At 40.5% G+C, this 27975-nt stretch overlaps 2 protein-coding genes across 2 annotated transcripts in view; one reads left to right on the top strand and one right to left on the bottom strand.

Moving 5' to 3' along the window:
* Positions 1-27975, top strand: part of TG (thyroglobulin) — a 157727-nt gene that overhangs the window by 97544 nt on the left and 32208 nt on the right. The window lies entirely within an intron of this gene.
* On the bottom strand, positions 394-16195 carry SLA (Src like adaptor). The gene is made up of 7 exons (XM_009816223.2): positions 16135-16195; positions 9787-9886; positions 6370-6456; positions 4850-4953; positions 3579-3710; positions 1573-1705; positions 394-613 (listed from the first exon to the last, which is right to left on the bottom strand). Exons 1-7 carry the CDS (start codon positions 16193-16195, stop codon positions 394-396), a joined length of 837 nt encoding a protein of 278 aa, XP_009814525.1.

Genomic DNA, 27975 nt, shown 5'->3' with positions numbered 1-27975 from the left:
ATACCAGAGTAAGACGTAAATTAGGTTCCTGAGCTGTAGTTAGTCCTTCCCTATGCAATCACCTTTGTACAATGGTGGGCATCCCCCTTGCTGAAAAGTCATCTGCCCCACTTGGCTCTTGACTTAGAGTCTATCTGAGTTTGTCCTGCTTGAGAGCAGGTTCTAATTTCAGGTGCACTGGGGACGTTCCCAGCATATGCCATGGCTGAGATAGCACCCTTAAGAAGGTCTCTGGTTAACATTCAGCAGAGGAAGTGCAGAAGCTTTGCCAGTGTTTGATCATCAGCTGGTGTGCTTGTATTTCTCAGCTGTCAAAGGACTGCAGGACCACGGGATGCTCTGGGTTTCTCTTCTAACCCCTCAGTTTTCTTTTTTTCCCTGGTTGTCTTACATTTAGTCTTCATAGTACGTAGGCGGCAAGTGAAGGGTACTTTTACGTTTGCTCCCTGTGTATATAAGAGATTGGGCTTTCTTCTTTCTGGCACTTGCAAAAGAAGTGTTGTCATCCCCTGTTAAGGAGAGGTAGGAAGCGATACTTTCTCTCAGGCCATAGCTGAGACAAGAGTCATCCATTGCTGCCAGGGTGCTTTCAGTATCTTCAGTAACCTCCAGCCTTTAAAAGAACAAAATTCTGTTACCATTTCAGCTACTTGAACTGAGACTATTAGTATAATGTTAACAGTTGTTAAACCAAATGACGTTAATTTTGTTGTATTAAAAAATTTCCCATCTCATAAATCGCCAAACGTTTCTGTCACTTAGCGATTTTCTGAAACAATCAGTGCAACAGTAGTTTCTAAATATTTTTTGGCATCTGAAAAGGAAATAACTTCTATATACTTTCTTCCTTTCTTCTTAATCTGTAGGAAAAATGACCTCAATACTGCACAAAATTTTCTTGCGTTTGTAAGCAAATGAATATGCTTTGTGAAGGAAGGGTAGTGGAGGGAAATTTACACTTCAAAAATAAGAGGTGCTTTTGTTTCTGAAGGTGGTTGTTTCACCAGCTTCTGAAACCTGACCTACTTTCTCTAGTTGCAGTCATGATATTAGAAATCTTGTGAACCTCGAGTTGAGCTGTGTATTGAGATATACACAGCAAGAAAGATTCATGCTGTGATAATGTGTTCATTGCACTTGTGCGGCTTCATGGATGGCCACCATGTGAACAAGGGGGAGCCATTTCTGACTATCGGGGCCCAACCTGTAAGCCATTGCACCTTAGTGTGCCATTGGTGGTGGATCTGACTAGGCTTTATGGCCTGGCCCTTGGTGGAGAGGACTCATGAGACCCAAAGGGACTGAATATGTGGCCACACTCTTAGCTGGGTAGGAGAAATGATTGAATGTTAACTCTATTTTCTTTCAAAGTTAGACCAAGATTATGAGTTAGAGAGCTGGATACCCAGTTTTCATGGGTTAACTGGCTGTCAGCAGCTTTGAAGGTTGTCTAATCTTTAAAACTGGTCTCAGCAGAAGGAAATGGCTGTTTCTTCTGTGCTGTAAGTACAAGTATATACAAAGCTGGAAAAAAACCTTGTTGTTTCTGGCAGCCTGTGTTGTATGTGGTACCTGTGAATATTTCTCCAGTTGAAGTTTTTATTCCGCATCACCACAGGAGGAACTTGATTCATTACGCTGTTGTTGTTAGTGCACTGGGTAAGACAAGGTGTTGTAAGGACACAGCAGAGACCATCAGCAACTTCTGAATGGGGAAATGAATACACAGACAGTTAATCTTTGCTCACTGTTATCTTCACTGTTTTCCCTCCCTGGTGCATGCTCAAATAAACAGTTTTGGACACAGTAGTAGTAGTCAATAAATTGTGTGCTCTCGGCAAGAACACTGTAACACAGGCTTAACTTTTTCCTTTCCTCATACCTTTGCCTTTTCATTTATCAGGGGGTATATTTCCCACAGCACAAGTGAGGAACTGAGACACAGAAAAATAAAGTGACTTGCCCAAAGTCTAGAAGGAAGTTTGTGGCAGAGCAGGGACTTAAACCCAGGTTTCCTGAGTCCTCAGTGAGTTCTGCTTTTGCCTCCCATCATCTCAGCCATGCAAAGAGAGTGTAAAATAGATGCAAGATGCAACCACTCAGATTGGATTGTATGTGCACCTATTCTGCTGTGGAACATGGCTATGGAATGAATCAAGGTTCACGTGTTACTTCCATTGTGTTTCTTCTCTCTATCCTCTTCTCCTTGCTCCACTAGGAACATTGCATATTTTCTTCTGTCCAAGTAGAGAACATTGTGGCTGAACAGCAGTGTTTTACATCTCTGAGCCTTATTTCAGGGTGAGATTCTGTATCATTTCATGGTGGGGGAAGGATGAGAGCTAAATCTCACTACATCTCCTCTTACACCTATAGCTCAATAAAAATGTTAATTGTTATAAGTTTTGGATTCCCACCCCACCCCAAATTTTAGGATTCAATTACTTGCTTCCTTCTAAATGGAGAAAAGTGTCAGCTAACTAAAATGTAAAAAAAAAAAAAAAAATAAAATTCCTGTCCAAATACTCACTCCTCTGTTTATATCATTGGACTTGAAAGTTTCTTTTGCATGTTTTGAATGTGAATACAGCTTTTCTCCCCAGTTTATCAGAGTACTCTTTAGCAAACACAATTTTTCATTTACCTATGAAATACGCAGATATGGTAGCTTTGCACTTCTAAAATTACAGAGTACCCATTACTTATTAAAACACAGAACCTATAGTTCTCTTGTAACTTTTATGCAATTAACTCATTGCAATCTTCCTTCCTAATTTTAAAATGTTCTCATTTTAACGCACGGTAACTGCAGCCATTTAATTGTGTCATTTGTCAAGTTCTCTCTCGGACACAGGTTAAATTGCCATAAATCTGGAAAACTATCATTGAAACAGGTGTCGTCTACTGGACTGATATTAGCAAAAATGAGAGCTGAATCTAGATTTGAGTTATCAGCTTGAACCCCTTGAGATAACTTCTGCTGATAAAATCCAGCCCCCCACTCTTCTAAAGTAATAGGGAAGAAACTAACAACGTTTCTGAGAATTTTCTGCTGCAGATAAGGTTGTCTGATGCAGTGGTTCCTAAAGAAAACATTGATTGCAGAATCTGGTCTTCCATGTCCTGATGCTATCTGTCTGTCTGTATGGTAAATAAATAAATGGCAGACACGTCCATGCTGGAAAACAAGTGAGCCAGGAGTTGAACCATCAGTGCTAACTTCCAAACTGTATTTGAAGGTTGTCTAGGGACGTGCTAGATACTAGTGTTTGCACCAAATAGTGTTAGGGACAGCTCTGTTGACATGGCCATACAATATAATATACCAATACGGGCAGAGCCTGTCTGTCTTTATTTAGCTGAGTTCTTGGGTTGATTTCAGTTGTACTGTTAAGGGTAGCATATTTGTACTTAGGATCAAAAATAAAGTAAAAGATATAACCCAAAGTTTTTCCATTGCTTGTTCTGTGGCAGTCATTGCAAGTCTCAGACATAGGCAAAACTTCTTGTTCTGGACCTTTGATAGATAGTTTTACAGTTGCCAGTGGAAAATATGTTTATTCTGCAGTTCTTGTTACCTGAGTAGTGATTCACAAGGTCTTCAAGGCACTGAAAGGTTTGCCGTGGAGAGATGTAATACCAGTTATTTGGAAGGCGGAAGATCCTGTAATGTTTCACTTGCCTGTGCCGCACTGACAAAGAGTATAACCCTGGAGAAAGAGAAGAATTGATTACACCTAAGTAGGGCCCTAATTCTGGATGGATAGCAGTGACCACAACCAGAATATCTGTAAGATGGGGTGCCGTGATCCAAAAGGTCCCAGAAAGATCTGAAAAAAACTGAGTGGCTATCCTAATTTCTACTTATATAGTATAATTTGTATATATACTGGAGTATGACAAAGGGAATAAAGGGCCTGAGATTTTGATTTAATTTAAATTTCTGGTGTATTTTTCCTTTATTTTCACTGGTAAGGGATTTTTTTTGAATGGTGTAAAGGAAATAGGCCTTTACAGAAGTTGTTTGCCTTACTCTGAAGAGGGGGACCAGTCTCATGTGCTGGTATGCTGATTTAGTCAGGTCCCAATAGTGCAGTAGCTGATACCTGATAATGCAGTCCTGGCAGGAGATGACAATTTGGATTTTCCCGTTTCTTTGTTTAAAACTATTGCGCAGCATTTAGTTGGTAAGGACTGAATGTTGAACCTAAATTTCTTTGCATTTAGTACAGGTATTATGAAACTAATTGGCCTGTGGTATGCTTCAAAAAAAGAGAACATAATACGTTGCACAATGGGAGATGTCTTCCTATTGAAGAGAATAAAAGTATAAAGTGTGTCCAGTACAATTACCATGTAGCAACAGAATTGCTATGAAAGAAAATAAAATTGAAGGCATGTTATTTTTAAAAAGTAAATAGAAAAACCACCTGTTTATATAGGAAATGCACTTATCAGCCACCCCCGCTGCTTGGTGTGTATTTTATAGCTTCTTCAGGCAATCTTTTGTGGACCAAGGCGAAGCTGCGACTTTTCCTCCATTTGAAAAGTCCCACTGCCTAATAAGCTTTGCATCCGACCAAAGTAAATAATAGTGTTTAAACAACTGTGTCTTGTTTGTGCTGATGGCTGTGGAACTTTCCATGGCCATTGCTAACCCTGTTTCCAGCACCGCTCGTAACGTAGGTGACTGGTGAAGGCTGGCATGCTGCACTGGGTGCCCTTGCCTTCCCATTACATACATTTGTGGTTTCGGACTGATCCATATGAAGCAGGATGGGGAGTGAATTAAAGAGCTGTAAAACTGTTAATGCCTGAGATCAAGGGGCAAAAAATCGTATTTTCTCACCTTTCCTAGTTTCACTCTCTCTGATCATGAAGGAGCCGACCTTGGTGTTGGGTAGCTGTAGAAGTTCCTCTGCTTTTTCTCTTCCCAGCCCTTCAAATAACCAGCTGTGAAGCAGGAAAAAACAAATTCTGAAATTTGGACACCAGTGAAACAGAGAGCAGCATGTGGCCATGAAAGTGCAGCATTAGCCAGGAAAAGTGACTGCAAAAATAACACTGTGGCTTTCTGTAGTTATTCTCTCAACTATGTCCAGGCATATTTCCCCAGTTTATGGAGAAAATCTTGCTCTCTTTGAGTTCCATTAACTTTTGTGAGACTAAGAGAAGAGTGAATAAAGATTGGACTTATTAAGGAAAACAAAACTTTTTGAGCTGCCTTGATCTGAATCGTTGGGGACTTATCCGTGTGGTATATTGATGGCATATCTGTGGCATTAGTTAAATCCCTCTTTTTCATTTAAAACGCTTTTGTTAACCCCAAATTGTATTTTATTGTAGCATAAATAAACCCAAAATAAAATACGATTACAGAATCACACAGAATCACAGAATCATTAACATTGGAAAAGACCTGTAAGGTCATCAAGTCCAACCATATGCTAGGGAACAGTCCAGCCGTTTAAGTTAATTGGCTTTCTGGATAAGGGAAAGTGGAATTAGTCCTACTGATTTTCACCATAGCTTGGTGCACTGCTGTATTTTGCCATAGCTAGTGTCTAACCATGTAACTGAGCTTGCTCGGCACGTGTAGGAGTTACTGGCACTTTATTTTAAAGTTGTTCTTGTGTGTTTGATCCAGTCTGCTATCAGTCTTGGGGAAGCCTCAGACAGTAGCTTCCGTTACCATATCTGTGCTCTGCCTTTGGGAAAGCATGTCTATTTCAGGAGCATATAAAAGCATATTAAGCATATTAAAAATTAAGCACTTGTATAAATTGAGTGAAGTTCACAGTTTATATGCTTAGAATTAAACAGGTATTAAAACTTTTGCCAGAAAAGTTTTAAGTGTGTGCTTTAATGTTTTTTTCCTGACTGGTGTCTAGGGCAACAAGAAACCTCTGAACCTTCCTTAGCAATTCCAGTGTGAGAGTTTACATTCTTGAATGACTTATTAGTCTTTCTATTTGTTCTTTCTGTCTGTTTTTCATGAGCAACTCTAGCTTAAATTTTACTCTATGTAAATATTAAAAATTCTTTCTAAATAAGGTCTCTTTATCAATGTCTTAAAATTAGAGATCAGTCCATGCAACAGAAGAATTTTAAATATCTTATATGATATTTGAGGGGTTTTTGACCCTTTCCAGCATTTACAACTAGGATTTTCCTTTACATATAATCTAAACATAGATGTGGATTTGATGTTCTCAGAATTCAAAGAAACTATTTTAGACTGTCAATAAATAAAATTTCTGTCCGTCTAGTCACTATTGGCATTGTTTTGATTATGACACTAGATAACTAATCAGGGTAGTATACATAGAAACATAGTGTTGAAAGGCTATAGGAAATGCATGTACGTACCCATGGTAAACCTTTGCTACATATTTTCCTGGAATGTAGTTTTCTCGACCTGTTTTAAGGGAATGGACTCTCCACCAGCCTCCTTCACTGTGTGAAAGCAAGAGAAGGGATAGTTTCAGATGTACTTTTAGAGCTTGTCCTCATTTTAGAAACTAGTTAAGACATACAGATTAGCCTGTAACCTTCTGCCTCTGTTCCTGAATCTACGCATTCAGAAAGGGACCCAAGTTTGTTTCATCTAGAGTAGTTCCATTTCTAAACCTACATCAGGATTAAATTTGGACACAGAAATAAGCTACATTTGTTCCATTTAAATTACGTAAGTAATAAAATATTTTTCTGTAGTTAAAAGAAGAAGGGTAAATACTCAGTGGTTAAACCATGCTGTGCTCTGCCTTCCCACAGCTAGACATGTACTGGTATCCAAGATATTCAGCTTATGGCTGAGTATGCTGTGTCTGGACAGCCCTGTGGTCACTCCTGTAACATCAGGGTAGAGATACTCAGCACATGGACCGTGTCTGCCTGGGAACAGGTTTTCAGTCTAACAGAACCTGGTTCATGGTTTGCTCTTTTCCTTTTCTTCTATGAGTTGCTGACCAGGCTCCAATAAAAAAGACCTCATAGCTGAAACTAGGTGACTAGACATATGTTTTTTCACTGGTGTATCTTAGGTTCTTGCTGTGATACTGAATGCTGGCTCTGGCTTTTGAATCCCTTAGGAAGGGCAGGGTAACAAGAATTTTCACCCGGGTGCTGCGGAGCTTTAGTGATTAGTGCAGGGATGCTGATGATTGATGCAGTCTCTCCACCTTTTAAGAGTTTGAATACAAATAATAGTATATCTTGTGTTTGAATGATGGTTTTGTGGGTGTTCGTATAAATGCTCCCAAATAATGCCTGGATTGCAGACCAGATTCTCAGTGTATGTCAAAACTGCTGAGTTGAAAACACTTAGGTTAAACCTCCTGAGTTATTGCCACTGGGACCATGGTCCAGAATGTATATGCTGAGGGAAAAAGGGAAGTGCCTGCTGCTCAGAGCTGGAAATTTCATGGCCCCACAAGTTTTGTTTGTGGGTTTCTACCTAACATGAAATTATCTATATGAAGTTTAGGTTATTTTGGTTTTTTCCCCCGCAACTCTCCCAGACAGAACCAAGAATTGCAATAACAAAAAACCTGAGAGACTCAGCATCTCCCTCGCTCCAAACTGTAATATTGCTAACCCTGAAAAATCCCTATGATGGTTAAAAGTCCCAAAGCAGCACGTCTCTCCTGGGGCAGAAGCCACAGAAATTATGTATATTCGGGGGATCACTGGGGACATCTGGTTTGACTGCTGCCAGCTAAATGCAGTTGTTCACGTGGTAATGAAAGGTGCCTGACAAGTGTGTAGAGTGAGAAACTGGGCCAGTGGTGCTTATCTAATCCTGCCAACCCAGAGCAGTCCCAAATATCTGTGCGGAGTTGTATTTTCTATGGGGGTTCCATGTATCATGTTCCTGCAGGATTGGTGGGGCTGATTGCCGCTACACGTAATTGCTTTGGTAGAAGGCTGAAAAGCTGCCGTTATAAAAGCAGTAGGTTCTGCATGCTCATGCTGGCTTCTCCCTGGCGGCTCCTCATCACTCATGCTCTGCTCATGCCTGCCATGCTGCTCTTCTCTTCCACTGTGTTTTGCTTCTTTGAATGACTTGAGAAAAAGATTATACCTACAGCTTATGCGCAGCAAGAGTCTGCAGGCAAACAGTTCCTATCAACATCAGCACATACCCCAGTAGGGAAGAACAGGTAGGACACTATGCTTTGCGTAGAGCATTGGAGTGTCTTGCCTTCTGTGAACAAGCTGATTCAAAACAGGAGGAGAAGAGTTCCTATCAAGGCTTGCTTTGGCTCTTATTTAGTATTAGGAGAAGCTCTTGATCACTGCACAACAAACGTGATAAAAAGTGCTGCTACAGAAGCCTAGTTCTTTTAGAAGTTGTTCATCCAGTAGATCATACTATGCAGCACATGTATGCATGTGGTATGCCACACATATAATTTCCATTGATATGGGCATATGTAGTTATGTGGTGTTGTGAGGGCTCGTAACTGATGAAAGCTGGGAGTGAGGCTTTAAGCTGGAATTTCCAAGCTAAAGCAATTGTTGTACCATGTCGTGCATGTTACGCAAACTGCAGCAAGGTTTAAACAGCTAGAAGTTACCAGAGAAGAATTCCCCTGGTTTAGGGAAGCTCTACAGCAGCAGAAAATTCATCTAGTGGTATTGTCTGAGCCTTGTGACCTCTAGGTTTCAGGGAGAAAGGGAAAACACTTTGTCAGTACAACATAACTGCAGCCATTCTGGGTCAGACCAAAGGTCTGCCTAGCCCTGTATCTTGTTTCTGAGAACGGCCACTGCAGGTCACTGTGGCCTGGAGAAGAGTCCCAGAATTCACCAACTTTCCGTGATGCTTCTGTCCTCCAACCGTTTGACGCTCTGACTTCCTCAGAGAATTATTTTTTTTTATAAATTTAGAAATCTTCAGATGATTTCTCTGCTATGAATGTGTCTGGTCTCCCCTTGAATCCATCTGCTCCACCAGCTGCAAAAATGAAATCTTTCATTTCTGTTTAAGCAGTGCAAACAGTGGCTGTGGGGCTGAGTACCTCTTAGGAGAACACTGTGTGCCGCTACAAGTTGTGCATAAAAGAATATCAGGGCTGCTGGCTTCTGTTTTTCAAGAAATGTGCTCACTCTTGTGTGTGGCAATAGTTGCACTATGCTTAAGGTCAGTCTGAACTAGTGCTCTTAAGCTTACTTCCTTCTGAGGCTCATAAATTTTTGAGTGGAACTGGTTGGGAAATCTTTGACCTTTTTTTTCCCCCACTAAGAAAATGCAGGATCAATTAAAAAATTTAAGAAGAAAAAATCAGCTATTTTTTATTTTATTTTTGTTAGAGTTGCCTTAAATCTAGGGTGAAATTGTAAGACCTAATCATAAAGGAGTTGTTAGACAAAAAGGATGAGAAAGTAAATGAGATACACACTTGATACAGAGACATTCAGAATAATTTTCCTTTTCTATGTGATTCAAACTATTTTTGCTCTTAGTCTGTTTTCCACTAACATGGTGGGGATACTTTCTCAAAATAATTTTTCAAAGCAGAATTCGGTTTTGAGTCCTATTTTAGAATAGAGTCTGAATCCAGCTTCAGAAACCATGTCAAAGGAATCCAAGGACCAAAGAACAATCTGAAATCCCAAATCCTTAAACTATAGGGAAATTTACACCATGGCTAAGCATCCTTCCTTGCAAATTCTGAACTCAGTTCACTGTGCTGAACTGCATCCAGTTTGGGCCAGGTGCATAAAACAGAGCTTTGCATCAATTGTAACAAAAACTAGTATTAAAAAAAAGGATCAACTTACTCTGATAGGACACGTAGTTTTTCCCCTACGTGAAATATAGGTTGGCTTATGTCTGCTGAAGGATAGTCATAGAGGACAGCAAGGAAATCACTCTCCTGACCTGTTAAAAAAGAAATAAAATGTGACCTAAAACCAAGATAGATTTCTGAAGCAGCAATGGGTTTTTCATTGTATGTGTTATATTTTACATAGCAGGTCAAAGGGGAAAAAAGTCTCCCTCTGAAATGTCACTTGGTAAATACAAAGAGCTAAAGATGAGCCTGTACCTTTATAAGAAGAGTGTGAAGATACTAGAAATGAAAGAAAGTCATTAGGTTAATTGTAAGCAACTACATTTGGACCACTTTTTCTAGTAATTACCATATTTAAAGGACATATTCAGTTTGAAACTATCAAAATTAGTAAGTATTTATAGTATTAGGAAGTAACCCAGTTTGATTAATGCCACTGTCTCTAAATGCCTCCAGCTACAATTTTGAGCCAAGCTGATGCATTACATTTAAGGAAAGGAAGATGCATGTTGAATTGTTCCATCATTTAACACCACTGATAATTTTCAAAGGTATGGAATTAGTTTAGATCAAGGGCAATGCAAGTGTGGCCATTATTGCCCATTTCCCATCACTTTTTAAAATTAGCTTGATGAACAGCCAGAGCGCTTTGTTCTCCCTCCTTGTGTGGAAACTGTACTAGAGGTAGCACATAATGCCCATATCTTCAATTAAAGAACAGAGGCAACATGGGTGTTCATAATTGAATCATTGTACAACTGCAATTTGCAGAACTGAGGTCTGTAAAGAGATAAGAAGACCTTTTACATCAGTTGGGATGACTCCGGACCTTGCAGCACTGTGTAGGACACGTGCTGAGTCTCCTGGGTTTCTGAAGGACGGAGGAGGCACTTTGCACAAGACTGGGACTATCAAACGTTCAAGAGCTCCTCATACAGCAGGAATCTGTGGTGCCCAGTAAATGCTGGCAGGTGGGAGATTCAGAAATGTGTCACTCTGGGTGTTCTGAGCTCTTTGGCAGAAGTCCTGGCAAGAGGGATTGTGCAATACGCTGCCTGTGTTTCTCCTGGAATTGGGTCCCTTCCCTCTGCAGGTCGCAGTACCCTCCACCGGCGCACGGGGAGACAAAGCTTTCCCTCTGTCTCCAGCAGGATCGGAGCCCCGTTTCTTAGTAATGCCATCTAGCAGTACGTTTGCGGAGGTGGTTTGATCTCCACACTTGCCCACTCTGTGCAGCTCAATATGTGCAAAAACGGGAAGGAATTCAGGGGAGGAGAGAAAGAAATTACCCAGAGAGATAGATGCACTTCTGTATCTTGTTAGATTTTCTCAATTAATATAGATTCCTCGTCAACTTGTGTTTAAGGAAGACTTTTTTTAGCAAAACCTAGAAACAGCATCCTGAATGAATGCTGAGACTGGCTCTGTGTTTTCAGCCTCTGTGTCCCGGGGCCTTACAAATAACTCACAGTAATAACGATGAAAGGCTGAAGCAAACATGCAAGTCTGCAGAAAAGAAATATTTTCAAGAGGAGAGATTTTACACTTGTTATCCTTACAGCAGTGATAATGAGAATATAAGTGTTAAGGAAAATATTCCACACCTGTGGTTTAAAGGAGATAAAAAGCAGTGTTTTCTCAGTTGTTTTTGAGTATCTGTTCGTTGCTATGTTTTAGGGACTTGTGTTATGCAAAGTAGTGGGTCATTTTACCTTAATTTTCAAACTGACTGTAAGCATTTTTAGTCTTGCTAGCCTTTGCCCATTGACGTGGCCCCATGATACAGTTAGTGACCATCCTTATGGATGCATAGATGAATAGAGTCTGGAATAGACATTAATGAGTTTGGCAGTGTGTTTAGTACTAGTATTGCCATGGTTTTCTTAGTTGATTAGTGTCACTGAATTAAACAGGACTAGTCCAGTACCTTTGTATTAATCAGCCAACTGCCGTGATTAGTCTACTGTAACTTATGATACAATTAGTTCAACTATACTGAAGAAATTTCTGTGCTAAGCATGCCTTTGATTGCTTCCCTGTTTTGCACTAAAAATTAAGAGACATCTTCTCTGTCTATGAAACTGCTTAGTACCTGAGGCTAACAAGACCTAAGTATTGGTGCTGAGTCTTTTTCGACAAAGCAAAATCTTTACCCAGGACTACAAGAAATATATGCCAGAAGGTATGTTGTAAGAACTGCAGAATGAAAATAAAGTGCCATCGCCTAATTTCTCATTGCAGATTGTTAGGCAGCAATTCCACAAGGAATGTAATTTTTTTTTAGCTTAATGACAATGCCTTTAGCAATGCTTTTTTTAAAACTTATGCAGTTTATTTATAAATGTTTTGTTTCCATGCTGAAAGGGTGGAAAACAAGTGCTTTTCTGCTCTCCTTCCTTGTGCACCAGTGGTTTGCATTTTGTTACGCACTGCGGGGTACGTGACTTTTCTCTGCTCTAGCAAGATCTGTGTTACTTTGCTTACACTTTCTTCTTTATATTCATTTTTGTTTCAATTTTACATGTTAATTTGTAGCTCTGAAAAGGAAGGAATTAATCATAGTGTTGGCTGCCACATCCATGCAAACGTTACCTCTTACGCTACATGTACTTATATTAGAGTGAAAGTAAAGGGGTTTTGTACTACCCAAAAGCTTTCAACCCTCCTAGTCCACAAACAAGACCTCATTTTAATTAGTATTTAAATCAAACCTCACTGGGTTTTTTGGTCATGTAAAATACCATACCGCACTCTACAACATTTCACAGAACCCATACTAGCTCCTTTCACACAAAAGCCTCAAAACAGGGACTAAACAAATTACGCTGTTTCTCCACATCTAAATTTCACAGTGATCTAATAGATTTGATCTGATGAACTCCCCACACTTACAAGTTCTAACAGGAAAGAGAAGATTGGCCTGAGTTTTTCTAACACAACCTCTCCTCTGCAGTGCGAGTATAGGTTACATCTGAAATGGAACAACTCAAAAGTTAGAGTGGAAAGATCGAAGCACAGTCATTTCCACTGAATCAGGTGTTAATTCTGGGTTTTTTTATTAGGAGTAGGAAATGAATATGAAATACATGATAGTTTTAGATGTCTGCATCCCTGGATGTCTTGCAAAGTGCGAGACTGAATATTGCATGCTTCAAATTATTCATTGTGACTGGACTACAAAGCACTGTTAGAGAGAAGGGGGAGCATAGGCAGAGCATCCAGATCCAGGTCATCACCCCCAGAAAACGCTGGGCTGTGCACCAGTGTGGTCCCTGCCTGGAGTGGGAATGAGCTGCCCAGAGCTCAGCTCCCTGCATCATCCCAGCTTTACTGTCCAGCAGAAATACTGTGATTTATGGCATGGTGTATACCAGAGAGGGGAAAGGAGGGCACTGGTGTGTGTCTGGGAGGCTGTCTGTGCAGCAGCCGTAAGGTGTGGCTGCAGAGTCACACTGGCGTACCCAAATTAGGTCTAAACCAGCCAGCTTGGGAACTGAGAGTTATGCAGCTGCAGCTCAGTAAGGATTAACCCTTGATTCAGGGTCCCAAGGGAGGAAAGAGGAGGAGGTGGGCTCACAACCCCTGATGACCCCTTGCTGCTGTAGCTACTCTGTTATCAGTACCTAGGTTATGCCAGGGATGCCCGTACAGTGTGCTTTCAGATGGAATGCAGTCATATTTGGAGTCCAAATGCCTCCTTGGGAAATGCAGCTTATGCACTGCTCCCTTTCTCAGGACCAAGACTGATGCACTGGAGGTGAGGAAAGCACAAGATTTTGCTTTCAGTGCAGCTCTCAGACAGCACAAGGGTCTTACAGGGGTCTGATGAACACATTCACACTGCGGCTCAAATCTGCAGACTCCAGTTATCTGTTTTCTTCCCCCTTCTTGTTGGATATTCTTTCCTTTCTTTCTTTCTTGTCTGTTTCAGTCCTTCATTTTATTCAGTCTCACTGAGATGAGCCAGTGTAAAACATGCTTTTCCTAATAACTATTTGGACTGTTTTAAGTCTGTGGATTGGATCCTTCACCTCACTTAAATCAAAGGTGGCTGTTCCTGGCCTGGGGATGTTTGGTGATGTGATTTGGAGTTTTATCTGCTCAGGAAGACAAATAGATACAAACTGACTGGGTTAACCCCAATATATGCTTTTAGTACCAAGTTCCTTTTCAAAAGTCTGTTTTCATTGGATATGGATGACAGTACTGATGTTTGTATTCCCAACTTTAATTAGCAACATCTAAGCCATTATGAAATATGTTGATCTGACCCAGACTAAGAGTTAGGTCCAAAGAGCTATGCAAGCTATTAAATCATAGAATCGTAGAATAGTTTGGGTTGGAAGGGACCTTTAAAGGTCATCTAGTCCTACCCCCCTGCAATGAGCAGGGACTTCTTCAACTAGATCAGGTTGCTCAGAGCCCCGTCCAACCTGACCTTGAATGTTTCCAGGAATGGGGCATCTACCACCTCTCAGGGCGACATGTGCCTGTGTTTCACCACCCTCATCGTAAAAAAATGTCTTCCTTATATCTAGTCTGAATCTACCCTCTTTTAGTTTAAAACCATTACCCCTTGTCCTATCGCAGCAGGCCCCACTAAAAAGTCTCTCCCCATCTTTCTTGTAAGCCCCCTTTAAGCAGTGAAAGGCAGCAATAAGTTCTTCCCGAAGCCTTCTCTTCTCCAGGCTGAACAACCCCAACTCTCTCAGCCTTTTCTCACAGGAGAGGTGTTCCATCGCTTTGATCATTTTTGTGGCTAAAAAGCTGCCTTTGGGTGCTTAAACATAGGTATCCAGTGCAATTTCAGCTGTGTGAGTGTCTGAGACATCCCTACGGCCTTGGCAGCTGCCGCTGGAGCTATGGGAGACTTGTTCCTCCCCAAGTGGCAGTAGAAGGTCAGGCAGGATCTAAGAAAGCACCTTTATAGATGTGCTAGACATGTAGGAGAGTGCAAGCAGATCGAGACCTGAATTCCTAAATGGGTAATTTCCCCTTGCAATTGCTGTGCTATCGATGTTTGTTGAGTTCTCTTTTAGGGGTATGTTCTATTTACGTCACTGGAAGGGATGAAGTTGGCTTTCGCCCTCCTAAATCCTGTCTTTTAGCATGTGAAGGAGCAATACAGACTTGGTCACAGCCAGGGCAGTGACCCCTCACTCCCCTGCTCATCAGAGAGGTCTTGCTCTGAGTGTGTGCATGTCTCTGTTTTGACAGTTATGGTATTTGTGACAGCACTTGTTGGGAATATCAACATAAGGCACTCTTCTTCACAAAAAAAAAAAAAAAAAAATTCAGTTCATGGTATGGGCCTCTGAGTAGCTATTAACAGTATTTGGTCTCTGCTTTATTAGGACCTAGGGCCACACGGCTGCCCGTATCAGCTAGTTCTTGGCCATGCTAAAACTAGGGCTGGGTTTTCTTCCAGCTCTAATGAAACCAGGCTGGTTTCCCTATCCTTATAATAATGAGCAGGACAACTGGACCATCTTTCATGGAAAACCCCAAAATTCTGATTAATGCCTTCCCCCTCCAAGAAATGAAAAACAAAAACCAAAACTGTTTTCTCTTTCTCACCTTTGGGGAGTGATTTACTGCAGCTCTTGCACCAGCTGTCTGCTGTATTGCGGCATGAGATCTGAGGCTGTACTGATCCTCCACCTACTCACCTGCAGTTTGGGAGCAGCAGGTCACTGAATCCCTCTTGCTTTCCCCCTCAGATGCATGACCTCTACCAGCCTACACGGGGGAGGGCTTTGCAACCTGATTTTTTCACATGTGGATGCATAGGGCAGATGTGTTAGATCCCCCTTTGGCAGCTTGGCCTGTGAAATGTGTATTTCTCTGTGACCTTTATTGATAAACCTGGTGACAAGTTGGCTGCACGCTGCTTTTAATGCAACAGTCTAACAGTGGACTTCAGGTTCAGTGCAAGCATAACATCATTAAGTTTTTTAACTTTAAATGAAGCAAAACCAAATTTCAAGAACAAATTTCAAGAACAATACAAAACAACATATGCAAGTATGTTAAAATACAGTACTTCTGGTTTCTGAAGTAGTGCTTCAGTGCTTTCTGAATTGGAAGGAATGTCTTTCAAGGGGCACCAACAAATAATAGTATTAACGTTTGGGTCTTTTAATTAAAGTACTTCTTGGAAAACAAGCTGGAACGTACCTAAAAATAAGCACTGTCTTGAGGATGCCCTCATTCTCCCACAGCAGTCATGCACTTGCCTGCTTTTACTACATCAGGCGGATGAAGGAAGACACATGGATGAATGTACCATATATTTTGAACATCTTTTTCTCTTGAAAGAAATTAAATGAGTGCTTACCCGTCTGGCTTGGCACATTTGTTTCTTCGGAGGCTCTCGACGTTTTCACAGTGTTTCCCATTGCGCTCTCTAATTCCGTCAAAGCTCTTCAGAACTAAATCAAAGGAGACATTGAAATTAAACATCAGAATAACACCTGCTGTGCCAACAGATGAGAAATGACCTAGTTTGGGTGTCTGCAGTTTTACACAGTTTTGCTTTTGAGAACTCTTGTGTCAAATTCATCTGAGAGTTTTATATACTTGCTAAACTCTCACCACTTTGGTGCTTTTATCAGGGGAATAGCAGAAAACCACAGCTAGGGAAGTTGCTCAGAAGAACGCAATGTAGTAAAAGTTTCCATTACCAGTACCTCAGCACAATAGGAAGTCACAGCAAAGCCATGCCCATACAGTCATTTCATATACAAAATGTTCTTTTCAGCATTTGGAGTTCTGAAGCTACAAAGAAATTAATTAGATTGACATATCTGGTTTTCAGGACTCTGTGTATATTCTGTTGCTTTATTGCCGAACACTAAGGACGTCATTCGGTGGTTTTTTCTCTGATGCAGTTGTGCTCTCAGTGAATGTGAGCAATGTTGTTTTTCCTCTTTTTTTCTTTCTTTCTTTTCTTTTTTTTTTTTTAAGTAACGCCTTGCCTCAAAGTATTTGATCTCAAAACACTCCTCCTGCATAAAGCCAGTGGTGCAAATTCTTCAGATGCTTGTCTTAAAAAGTCTTGGTGGATGTACAAGAAACAGTATCAGACAATTGTGGAACTAAATACTGTGAGAGGGACAGTTCCTTCTCGTGGCTTGACTGCACCCATCCTAATTCTCTCTGACAGAGGACAGAGAGAAAAACCCTTTGGATGTAGAAGGTGCTCCTGCCATGGTATATTTTCAGAGGCAGAGGAGAATAATCTTTATCTGTTTGAAATTGTACATTAAAGCAAAATAACTCAACACCACTAGCTGATAGATAATTATTTTTTAAACATATATTTCTGTCAGTTGCCCTGTGAAAATGATAACAGGAGCTCTAACAGCATTGTGTGGGTATTCTGCATCTTTCAGTCTTTTCTAACTTAAATATTTCAAAGATGATTACTGCCTTTGGCATGCTGCCCTTTACTTACAACAGGCTACAGCCTGACAGTGTTAGCTGGAGCGGTGTCTAACCTGAGCAGCAGTACTGCTGAAATCAGTGAGACTTTACTACTAATTGTCTTTTGGAATAAGATTGGCAGAATTGAGTATATCGCTTAATACCGTAAATTTTTGACGTCTTACAGCGAGTTTAGGAAGACACCCTACAGAATAAAATGCCGTTCAAAAGAAAAAGAATTCCTCTCTTATCAAATGCAAGCAGATCAGTGCTAAAACAGATGGTAATGCACAGTTTGACTCTACCTCATCTGATTTTCAAGCTTCTTAGTGCTTGTTCCCAAAGGCTCTTTGCTAGAAGTCTCCATTTCACCGGTCAAATGGCGCATTACCCTTTCACTGCCTGCACTCAGGAGCTAGCTTGTGGCACAGCTGTAGGACCCAGCTGTGTCAGTGTCCTTCTGACAAGTGTCTGAAATCTGCTTTCACAAGAACAAAAAACTGTTTCATTGCTGATATAAGAAGTCTAGAAGCTGAATAAAAAAGTAGCCTTAAATTTAAATAAACTCTTTGGGTATTCATGTTTGAATAAAAGGGTCTTTCTTGATAGAAAACACAAAATCATTCTCCATTTAAAGGCACTGAAGTTTCTCAAACTGAAATCAGAATTCATTTTGGCAGGCACTGTCTACTCGCAAGATTATAATTTCCTGAACTAACTATGAATATTTTTTTGCAAGACCCAATTTTAATTTCTTCAACATTTTTCTCAGTTGTATCCCATCAAGAATAAGAGGTATAGGCATAGGAATAGTGCAGCCAGTACTTTGGCTACAGATGTTATAGCTGTTCCTGGCTCATCTTCAAATTAGCCAGCAAAATTTCCTGGGCATGGCAATAGAGAGTTCAACAGGGCTGAAAAAGTCAGCCAGAGAAGTGGGATAAATACCTGGACAGATAAGCCCTGTTGAGCTCTGTGCTGTAATAGCTGCAGTTTTGCAGTACTTGAAAAGGACAGGTCAAATCTGGCTAAGTGTGTAGTAAGCAAGCTGCAGTTACCAAAAATTTTGTGCAACTCCAGATGGGTGCCAAGCACGGCAGCATGAAAATCTTATGCCCATCTATAATTTTAACACATGCAATTGTTATTTAGATGAGAATAGTACTTGAATTTTGTGTCACAAAAGTAAGAAAACATAAAAATAATAGAGCCCTACCTCTATGTACCCCTTTATTCTGGGTCTTGGTATCTGAGGGCCAGGAGAGCAAGTCATCCTACTAGCGATCAGAGTGCTTTCAAAGGCTTTTTTCCTACTCTTAAGATACAGTGGATACAATTTTCAGGTGTGTCTGAGTCACTTTGGAAAGTGATACGTAGCATTTGTACACGATGGAAAGACTTCTTTTTGAAAACTTCACCTCACGCTTACAAACTTTCTAAAAGCATGGCACATTTGAGCAAGGCACCTTCATTTTCCTAGATGCTATTTAGGGGTCTAAACTCTAAATGTTGCTTTAAAAATACCTGAAGTGTTTTTGAAGGTTTGCTTATAGGTAGTTTGTAATTAAACCACTTGTCCAGGCGGATTAAGTACCGGACAACAGGCATGTGCCTGCTTCGTATTTTTGCAGAGCATAGCCAAAACCAGCCTGGCTCAATTCTGCCATACAAATCATTGTTCTTCTCAAGGGACCACTGAAGTCAACAGGACAGAGCATGCAGCTCAGTGCTGCTACTTCAGATGTAGAAGAATCTGACTTACAGAAAATACAAATGTTATAAAGTACTTACAGTAACAGCGAAGAGCAATGACATTTTGGACTTTGATGTCACTAGCGTGACAGTTCGCAGTGTCTCATTACATTTTCCATGCTGTTTTACTGTCACTTATTACAATTGGTGGCAGCATAAAGTCTTAAAAAGGACAGAGAATTCAAGATGTTCTCTAGACTCATGGCAGAAGTGTTCAATAAAAATAAGCAAATGGAAAGCCATGACCACTGCTGTTGATTCACTTAGCCAAAGTGATTGAAAGGAAAATGACAGATATCAGACTAGGTTTTACCACTAAGGCCACTTGTCATTATGCATTTGGGCAGCGTAGAGGTGCCTATAGTCCAGTCACAGGTGGTGGAGTGAATGCCATGAGGTATGGGTCAACTCTTAGACATTTGAAAATGGGATGGAAATGGAAGAAATTGGAAGTTTTGTTTGAAATGGGGGGTGGGGGAGGGCGAAAGATTATTTCTACTTGCTTGCGGGCGATGACGTATCGCTGTTTTTAGAGTAACAGTGTATGAATTAGTATCCTAAGTATTTCTAAAACAACAGTGCATATGACTCAAGTGCATGCTAGAACTTAATGGCTTAAGTAGCTTGTGCTTGCACCGAGTATTGGCAGCGCCAATCCGTTGTATCGCTATATGATAAACTGTATGGCGGTTTTCTGAAGTTTTTGAGATATTCTGCAAAAATAGACTTACAGGAAACTGTAGAGCATCTTGTGGCTGAGCCAATATTTTATCATTTAAGTCAATAGCAGAGCAATAACAGTTTTATAGATTATATTCTTTTGAAATGGCAAATCTGCTCCAGGCACTGCATCTCACTTAAACTTGGTTACAGAGTTTGGGATACAAGTAGAGGTGGCATCCCTCTGTCATAGGAGCAGATAATTACGCCAGATCCAAAGAAAATAATTCACTGAGGGTGATTTGGGAAGAATTAAGGAGAGGTGATAGTCTCTAAGCTCACCTTGTCTTAACAACCCAAAGCCCTGCATGGAGGAGTGCAGCTGCTGTTCAGCTCGGAGGAACCGCTGTGCTGCTGGGCTGCAAACCAAACTACCTGCAGGTGTAAGGGCAACTTTCCCCACTCACAGACCACCTCCTCAGGCTTGTGTGGAAATTAGACTTTAACCATTAAGACCGCATTTGCAGTCTTCCAAGGTTTGGCCCTTTCTCCCCTCCCCTTCACTTGTGCACATGCTGTTTAACGAACGCTGGTCGCTGCAGCCATAGCTGTTTGCAAACACACAACTGGTGGGGTTTAGTGATCTTTACTGCTTTGTTTTTGCTGCCAAAAGGACGGTGAGGAAACATATCTACAGGCCCAGTCCTGCTTTGTGTCCTATTTATCACTGGCAGAACTCTCGGCAGATATGAACTCTTCATCTGTCAAGACTGGAATCTCGCTGACCTACCTCATGGGTCCCAAAAGCCTGTGGTACAATTTACACCTTCCGTTCCTGTGTGCAGCACATGTAGCAATAATTTCCTTTCACATAATCTGTTCTCTGAGAAAACGCGCTCAGTTAAATAGCACAGCGCATAGGAAAGTCTGTCACTTTAGAAGAACTTTTTCAAAGTTATATTTAAAATGATTGAGAATTAGTAAATATAAAGAAACAAAATTAATAAGAGAAATAAAAAGCCAAAATAAGTACCTGAGTAAAGCCCCTCTGCAAGGAATACTGCAGACTAGTAAAATTAGGATATTCATCATTCCTGAGATGCTCTACCCTATTTTATTTTTATATTCACATCTATACCACCATGGTCTTATAATATAATTCTCAGCAAAGTTCACAGGTAATGTCTGAATCCCATTTATCTTGAAAATGAAATTACCAGCATGCTGTTATTTTTCATGTGGGGAAAAGAAAGCAGCTTAGATTTCAGAAGCTGTATATTGTTTGGTGAATTTACCTTAATTTGTCATTAATCAAAATGAGCATCCTTTCAGCTTTTAGGCTCTTGTACCTTTGTGCTTAGAAAGAACAATATAATGCTGTAATCAAGGTAATTCACAGAAACATGCAACTATGAAACAACACAGAAATACCACATTATGCAAACTTCTAACACTTTGAATAAGAAGCCCACGAATATGTAACATTTCTCATATTTTGGGTTATAGTGAACTGCAGTTTGCTTCAGCATAAGGCCCTATATATCTATCTTACTGTGAGCTTTCAGCAGAAATACTCCTTGTCCCTTCTATCTTTAGTACCACTCCTTATGAAAAGGATCAAGGCAGGCTTTTCTATTTCTACCTTTGGTGGTACTTGAAATCCATGGTCTGAATACTGTCATTGTTAATGAAATAGAACTCCCTTTTATATAAATAAAACTGAAACATTTGGTCCCGTTTGCAGATAATCTAAAATGTATCAGAGCAATGATTACCTTTAAATGCTAAGCATGATATTCCAGGTTGCAGTATTTCTCAAAAATGCCGTAGTCATAATACTGCTCTCATGCTGCCAGCAAGGTTTAGCTGATCAAGTCGAGGAGCAGCCAGTCGAATGAGTGTGTTGTGAAGTTCACGCTGTCATGTAGAGCAGCATTTGCCAAACAGGCCACACACTTCCTCTCTGAGAAATAAGGAAGGCTCAAAGTGTTTGCAACAGATGAGGTTCCTGTTGCAAGTCACTACTCAAGACACTTTTTATCTATGGGCTGTGGAAAACAGGGAGGTTTTCAATATATTGCATCAGGGCTGGTTTGAGCAGATATAAAAAATGAGCAGTTTTACATTACTTACACAGAAAGGGTTTCTCTTTCTCCTCTTTTTTTTTTTTGTTCCAAATTTATTTATCCAGTACTATTCAGTCCCCAACTGTTTTGTTTTATGTAGTTTTGCTAGTTTTTTCAGACAGACAGGAAGAGGCACAAAACTTTGTTTCCCATTCTTATTGAGCCTGGATGGGAACGCAAGGTTTGCTTTATTCTTCTTTACTCTGCATTCCAAAACACCCCTGTCTGCAAATAGTTGAAGCTCAATATGAGCAATGAAAGAATATGGAGTGAAAGCCTGTCTATGAAGCACATTTTCACATCAGTTGCACAAAGTGCAGAAGCAGGTGACCCAAGACCTCTCTCATTTCAGTTTCTGAGATGGGGAAAACAAGATAGTAGCCTGTTAAATAACCTGACGAAAGCCCCTCAGGAGTATAGTACTGAAGATATGAATATAGAAATCAAAGGGATTTTTTAAGGTTTGCCCTTTTCTTTCATGATCAAGATGTTATCTGAAAAGCTCATATACCTAATTTTGTATAATAAAAATAAAAATAAAAAATCAAAAAACAAGCAAAACCTACCACCAGAAAACCCAGCAAACCCAAGTAGCGTTCCTACTTCACACTGGAGTAGCTCTGAGTAGACATTCATTGTAATGCCAATCTGTTTGATGATGAAAACTAAAAGTTGACAAGTGTGAGAGCTGTTGTGTAAGTGTTATTGGAACCAGAAGACAGTGATCAAATTCCCAAAGCTGTGCCAAAATTTGAAGCTATGGAAATTACAGGAGACTATCCTTTCTCTTTGATGGACTGTGCTAGCAGTCCTCACCTTGAAGGGCCAGGAAAGCATTAGGGAGCTTGATAAGCAAATCAGTCTGCAACACAGAGCCGTGACAGCATTATAGCCAGTCCTCTGGGGAGCTGGTTTTACCATAATGCCCTATGATTATCCCTGCCAGTTATAATTTGATTGTTTAGGACCTTATTGCTTTCTTCAAATCACAGGGGTGTGGCATGCACATTTCCTAACAGCATTCACCAAACGAATGTACAATGTTTCTGGAATTACTAGAAGATCACGGGTTGGGGGATGTCTGCACCACACATGGGAATAGGCAGGGGCAGAGCTCTGCCTTTTCCTGATCATTCTCACCAATATCTACCTTAGGCTGGCTCTGAAGGTCTTTGTGCCTTTGCAAGAAGTCAGGTTACGTCCCAAGATGCATTCACGAATGGGGCAGGTCTCAGACTGAGCAGGAAAGATTGAAGAAGAGGTTGGACTCCCCTGGTAGAACATGCTCCATTGGAAACACAATAAATCTCAGCCATGGTTTGTACCATGCTCGTAGAGGAACAGATAAGTTCGCAGTGAAGGGAAGTAAATAAAATTCTCCATTTCCATGTCATTTCTGCCTGTTTCTAGTGGCTGTTTACCGTTATACAATGATGAGAGCCAGTTTATTCTTTCAGAGCGTTCAGCTAATAATTTGCTTTAAACAATAGGATAATTGATAAGGTAATGTTTACATCTAAATGGAAGAAAGTTTTTATATGAATGAAGTGGGGCTTTATATGTCATCTTAAAAGTATTTGTATCCTGTTATTCAAGTCACTAACCTGACACAGGCACTCAGTGAGTCACTTGAGAGAGGAACACTGCACTTGCAGGACTGCCTCTGATTAGAGCAAAGAGGGATTTGCCAAGACTCATGTCTAAAAAAGACATCTTCCTTCTTCAAAATGTTATTTTTGACAGAAGAGAGAGGACCCTCCCCTTTCCCCCATTTTATCTGGAAATCACAGTTCTAGTAGATGGTTATGGAGGGGAAAAATGTTTATATCTCGGTCTCCCTTTCCATTGCTGGACTGACCTGCCAATTCCCTGTTACACTTTGTGTGCTAGTGTTTGCCACAGATCTGCCACATAGCTCCTTAGCTGTGACAGAGACTCCCTGAGTGGGTCCCAAAGATTTCTACACCTCCAGGTTCTTGAAGACAGACTTTGTCTGAAAGCCTGGAAAAAAAATGACATTAATGTCTTCACATAGAGCCCTGCAACCTTGGTGTGTTGTAAGCACTTGCCACCACGCAGAATTAGATGTCTAAGGAAAAGCAATGCAAGATACAGAAATACAACCCTGCAAGACAAAAACAAGGCCCCAAATTGAAAACAACTTCTGAAAATTTTTTAAATCCAGTCTTTTAGAGAATAATCTGTTAAGCTAATTGGAAAGAAGAGTTAGTGGTCACTTAGTTGCAGCTTGCTTATTTTTGCAGGGAGAAAAATCAGGATATAAACAGTCTCTTTAATCTGGCATTAACTGAAACCTCAAACAGAAATAAGATGCAGTTTTCTGTCAGTGGAGCGATTATCTTCAGGCACAAACTGCAAAGGAGAAGATTGTGATATCCATTTCTCTGTGTCTCTGAGCCCAGCTTAAACGCCTCATGCAAGATCAGTTTTTAGTCAAACATAAGCCATGTTTTAAGTAATAGGAAGCATTTGAGCTCAGCAGTCAGGAAATGCAAGAGCCTCGGCTATCCCGGAGATCAAGCCAGATGGTCTGACAGTTACTTCTGGCTGTGAACTGTATGCATCTGAGCCTGGAGAGTGCCTAGCTGTATAGGGACACTATCCTTAACAAATAAAAAATTGCTGTACAGCTGGTTCTTTTGGGAAAGTAGCATTACCAGGATTTTTCATTAGTTTGACTGTTTTCATTAGATATTTTTTGATCTCGCTTTTTGGGTGGTGTTACTGTTATTGCTGTTTGAATTGTCTATAGCATACCTCTGGGCAGAGAGAGAGCCTGCTTCGTAAGGAGTCTGCAGCCGTGCAGCCATCGGAGAAACTGCATTAATTTGAAGGGTGTGCATGTGTTGAAGAGACAAACGTGGCTCAAGCAAGGTTTTCAGTTTCAAGTCAGGCTGGAAAAACAAGAGGTCATGATGTGAGGAGAGGAAGGAGGTTTTGGGTTTACAGAGTGTGGGTGATAAAAACTAGTTGCAGTGAAGTTTCTAATCATTAGATCTGTTGTGAATCAGTTTTGAAAAACTTTGCAGACATGAGTTTCCAGTGTAAATGAGGAATTAAAAGACATTCAGCACTGCAGCTTATACAGTGATAGTCTTTTCCAGGTATGTTGGGAGACAGAGGTACAGTAATAGTCCATATATTCTTTTTTACTATCTCATCAGAATAGCAGCAAGGGGTGCTATTTAACTAAAAGCTCCTGAACCGTGAGACACCTGAAGCAGAAAGCTAGCGTTTGGCTAGACGAGACTAGTTAGATGTGACCAACAAGTGGAGGGAGAATTGGGATGGACAGGATAGCACCAGTGCAGATCTGTGAGCTATGATGTCCCAACAGAGCAGTTTGCAAGAGGTACCGGGCACAACTCAGCTGATCACAGCCTAACATCAAAGCAAGAATTCATCTTCATGTAATACCAATTTGCATTCATCAGCTTCTCACCACTGTGAGCTGCAACATTTCCTAGTATCTGAATTTCTACTGTCTAACTTAACCTCTACATTTTGCAAAGGGAAATAAAGAAATGCTTGCAAAGCTGCTGGTCCCTGAACTAAATAGTACTGAAATCTTTGCCTTCCATTTTCAGTGCCATCACTTGTTACAGTAGGTATTATTGCCCCACATTGTAATGTTCCCACTATTGCCATGAATTTAGCAGGACAGTGTAATTTTGCTTCTGTGGATTGTGCAACACAGCTGCAACCACTTCTTCTCAGCAGTTCAGTACTGAACGCTTTCATCCGGGTCGTTGTGCAAAAATGTCATTGGAGCTTCTTCTGATGACAGTAGGTCAATGCGTAAGGACAGCTGAAACAAGAACTGCATGTGGCTTCAGTTCCCTGTCAAGCCCTTCGAAATGATGCTGAGATAGGAAATACCCTGTGATGGCAAGATGGCTAATGTTCACAGTTTTATTGTATATCTCATATTATTCAGAGGTTTGCTTTCAAAAAACTACTCTGCAGGATTATCTGAAGAGCTCAGCTGCTAGTTTTAAAAGTAAATTTTTTAGCTCTTGTGTTTATAGGTACAGGAGAATTCCTGGAGAATTAAAACCAGAGGACTAACAAAAAGAACACAGTGTTTGTTATTTTTGAGCTGATCTCATGATTTTTGGTTTCATGATTCATGATTCTGTCACGTTGATGGTAATATGGGTGTCATGTAATGGAAACGAACAGTCCCTCCACTATTTCTGCTTCTGCATAAATAGTCCTATTTTTTAAAGCACACAGCTCCTTCATTACTGGTTGCTGGGACTAATCACACAAATAAATTACAGTTTTATAGGGAAAGAAGGAAATGAGTGTAGCTATGTTATCCTCTGTGTTCTGAGCCTCCCTGTAATGTGGCTACAGCATTTAGGGAAGATTTCATTTTAATGTGAAAACTGCAGGCTCAAAAAGGAAGAAATTTAATTCTGGGCAGTGTCCAGCTTCTGCTCTCACTTATTTGTTCCTGAGGGTTTTTTTGGTGAGGGTGAGGAAACAATGAGCCTGAATTGTGATGTGAATTTGAAAAAGAGAGAACTGGTACAGTTTTGCTTGCCTAACTTCTGTGGTAAGAGGAGCCTTGTTTCCAGAGCCTGGAAAGTATTTCAGATGCAGCAGGGGAGGGAACATAACAGTATTGCTTCCAAATACTGCTTGAATGATGTCCCACGTTCCTCTATCACCCGCTTCCAGTCCCAATAAAAATCAAACATGAATAACAGTAGTGGATACCACATCTCTTTCAAACCCCAAACGCAAGACATGCTTCCTGAATGCAGATGTTATAAAAAAAACCAAACTGAGGAAGTGGCCATTACCATGGAAAATAGGAAAAAAAAAAAAACCAGAATAAAGAAGAGCATGTAAACCTGTTCTAACCACTCATGCAAAGAAGAGAAAATAATATCCACAGCTAGAGTAGGGCTCCAAACAAGAACTCTCCTTACCTAGCAAAGGTATTTGCAAAAGTTTTGGGTTTTTCTTTTACTCGTCAAGCTTGGACCTTATCTAATGCTAGCCCATACACATCCAGTGTTGTGACATGAAGATTTGCCTGTCCAGGCTTTTAGCTGTCCCTCTTCATAGAGGTCTTGTGGGACACTTCTATCCAGAACCTTTTGCAATCATTGTTTAACTCAGTACTTGACCCAAGGGCAGTCTAGAGATCTCAGAGACAGGGAACTTTGCACAGCTTTTAAAATCCTTGGGAGGAGATGTGTTCAAAATCAAGCACACACTAGGATGTTTTGCTTGGTCCCAGTGAATTTCTGGATTCCGTATGTCATCTGATCATAGACTCTCTTTCCCTACCAAACTTAGCCTTTTAATAAGGCAACTTCAGAATTTCCACAGAAACTACCACTTTCAAAATTTGTGAAACTTTCAGAATTTGGGAAATTGAAGTCCTTTAATTTTTTGTGGTTTTCTTTTGTTTTGTTTTAAATGAATGCCATTTAGAGGTACTGGATACTTGATAAAACATGCTGAGCATGTTCAGATCTGACGTTGAAGAATATATTTGCCAGGTTAGTGGATAAATATTGTGCAATCCTAGACCTAATTTCTCTGCTATACCAAGGAGGCACATAATTCCCCACTCCAAATGAAAAGCAAGGAAGCTACTCTTCTGAGGGTAGCTGGTATGCCACATTATCCCTTTTCTAGTCTCACTCACCCTAGTTCTGGTGAACGTGCTCTTCCAAAGGCCAGGCAAAAAAGCAACGTTCTCATTCTGCGTCCTGGGGACACACCCACACACAGAGATACTCTCATCAAGGATATCTTTCTTTCTCTCTCATGACCAACTGAGTCAGTGCACCTAGTGAGCAGCTGGCAAATATCGTGCCTTACAAACATCTAAATCGAGGGCGGAAGTGAGGAATAAGACCAAGCGGTGTTTATTTCTTCTTCTTTAGTTCTTCTGCCCTCTTAAAACCAGAGATGGCTCTTCTAGTGACACAGGATTGACAATCTTTTAGCTTTTTCCTTTGCTTATCTGCAACCATCTGCATCTCAGTTATTAAGCTAATGACAGTGCTTGTTTTCCATATCCCTTAAAAAGGAAGAGAAACCTTTCAGGAAGGTAGTAGCACTGGAAATTCTACACACAGTGAACTAAAATGACTGTCTCTGCATCCAAACAATAACCTTTTTCGAATTATTTTTGGAAACCAATTTCTCCAGTTGTGAGCAATGGTATC

Source organism: Gavia stellata, chromosome 3 (assembly GCF_030936135.1).
Source record: "Gavia stellata isolate bGavSte3 chromosome 3, bGavSte3.hap2, whole genome shotgun sequence".
Classification (NCBI taxonomy): Eukaryota; Metazoa; Chordata; class Aves; order Gaviiformes; family Gaviidae; genus Gavia; species Gavia stellata.
This window is presented reverse-complemented; position numbering and strand designations above follow the sequence as displayed.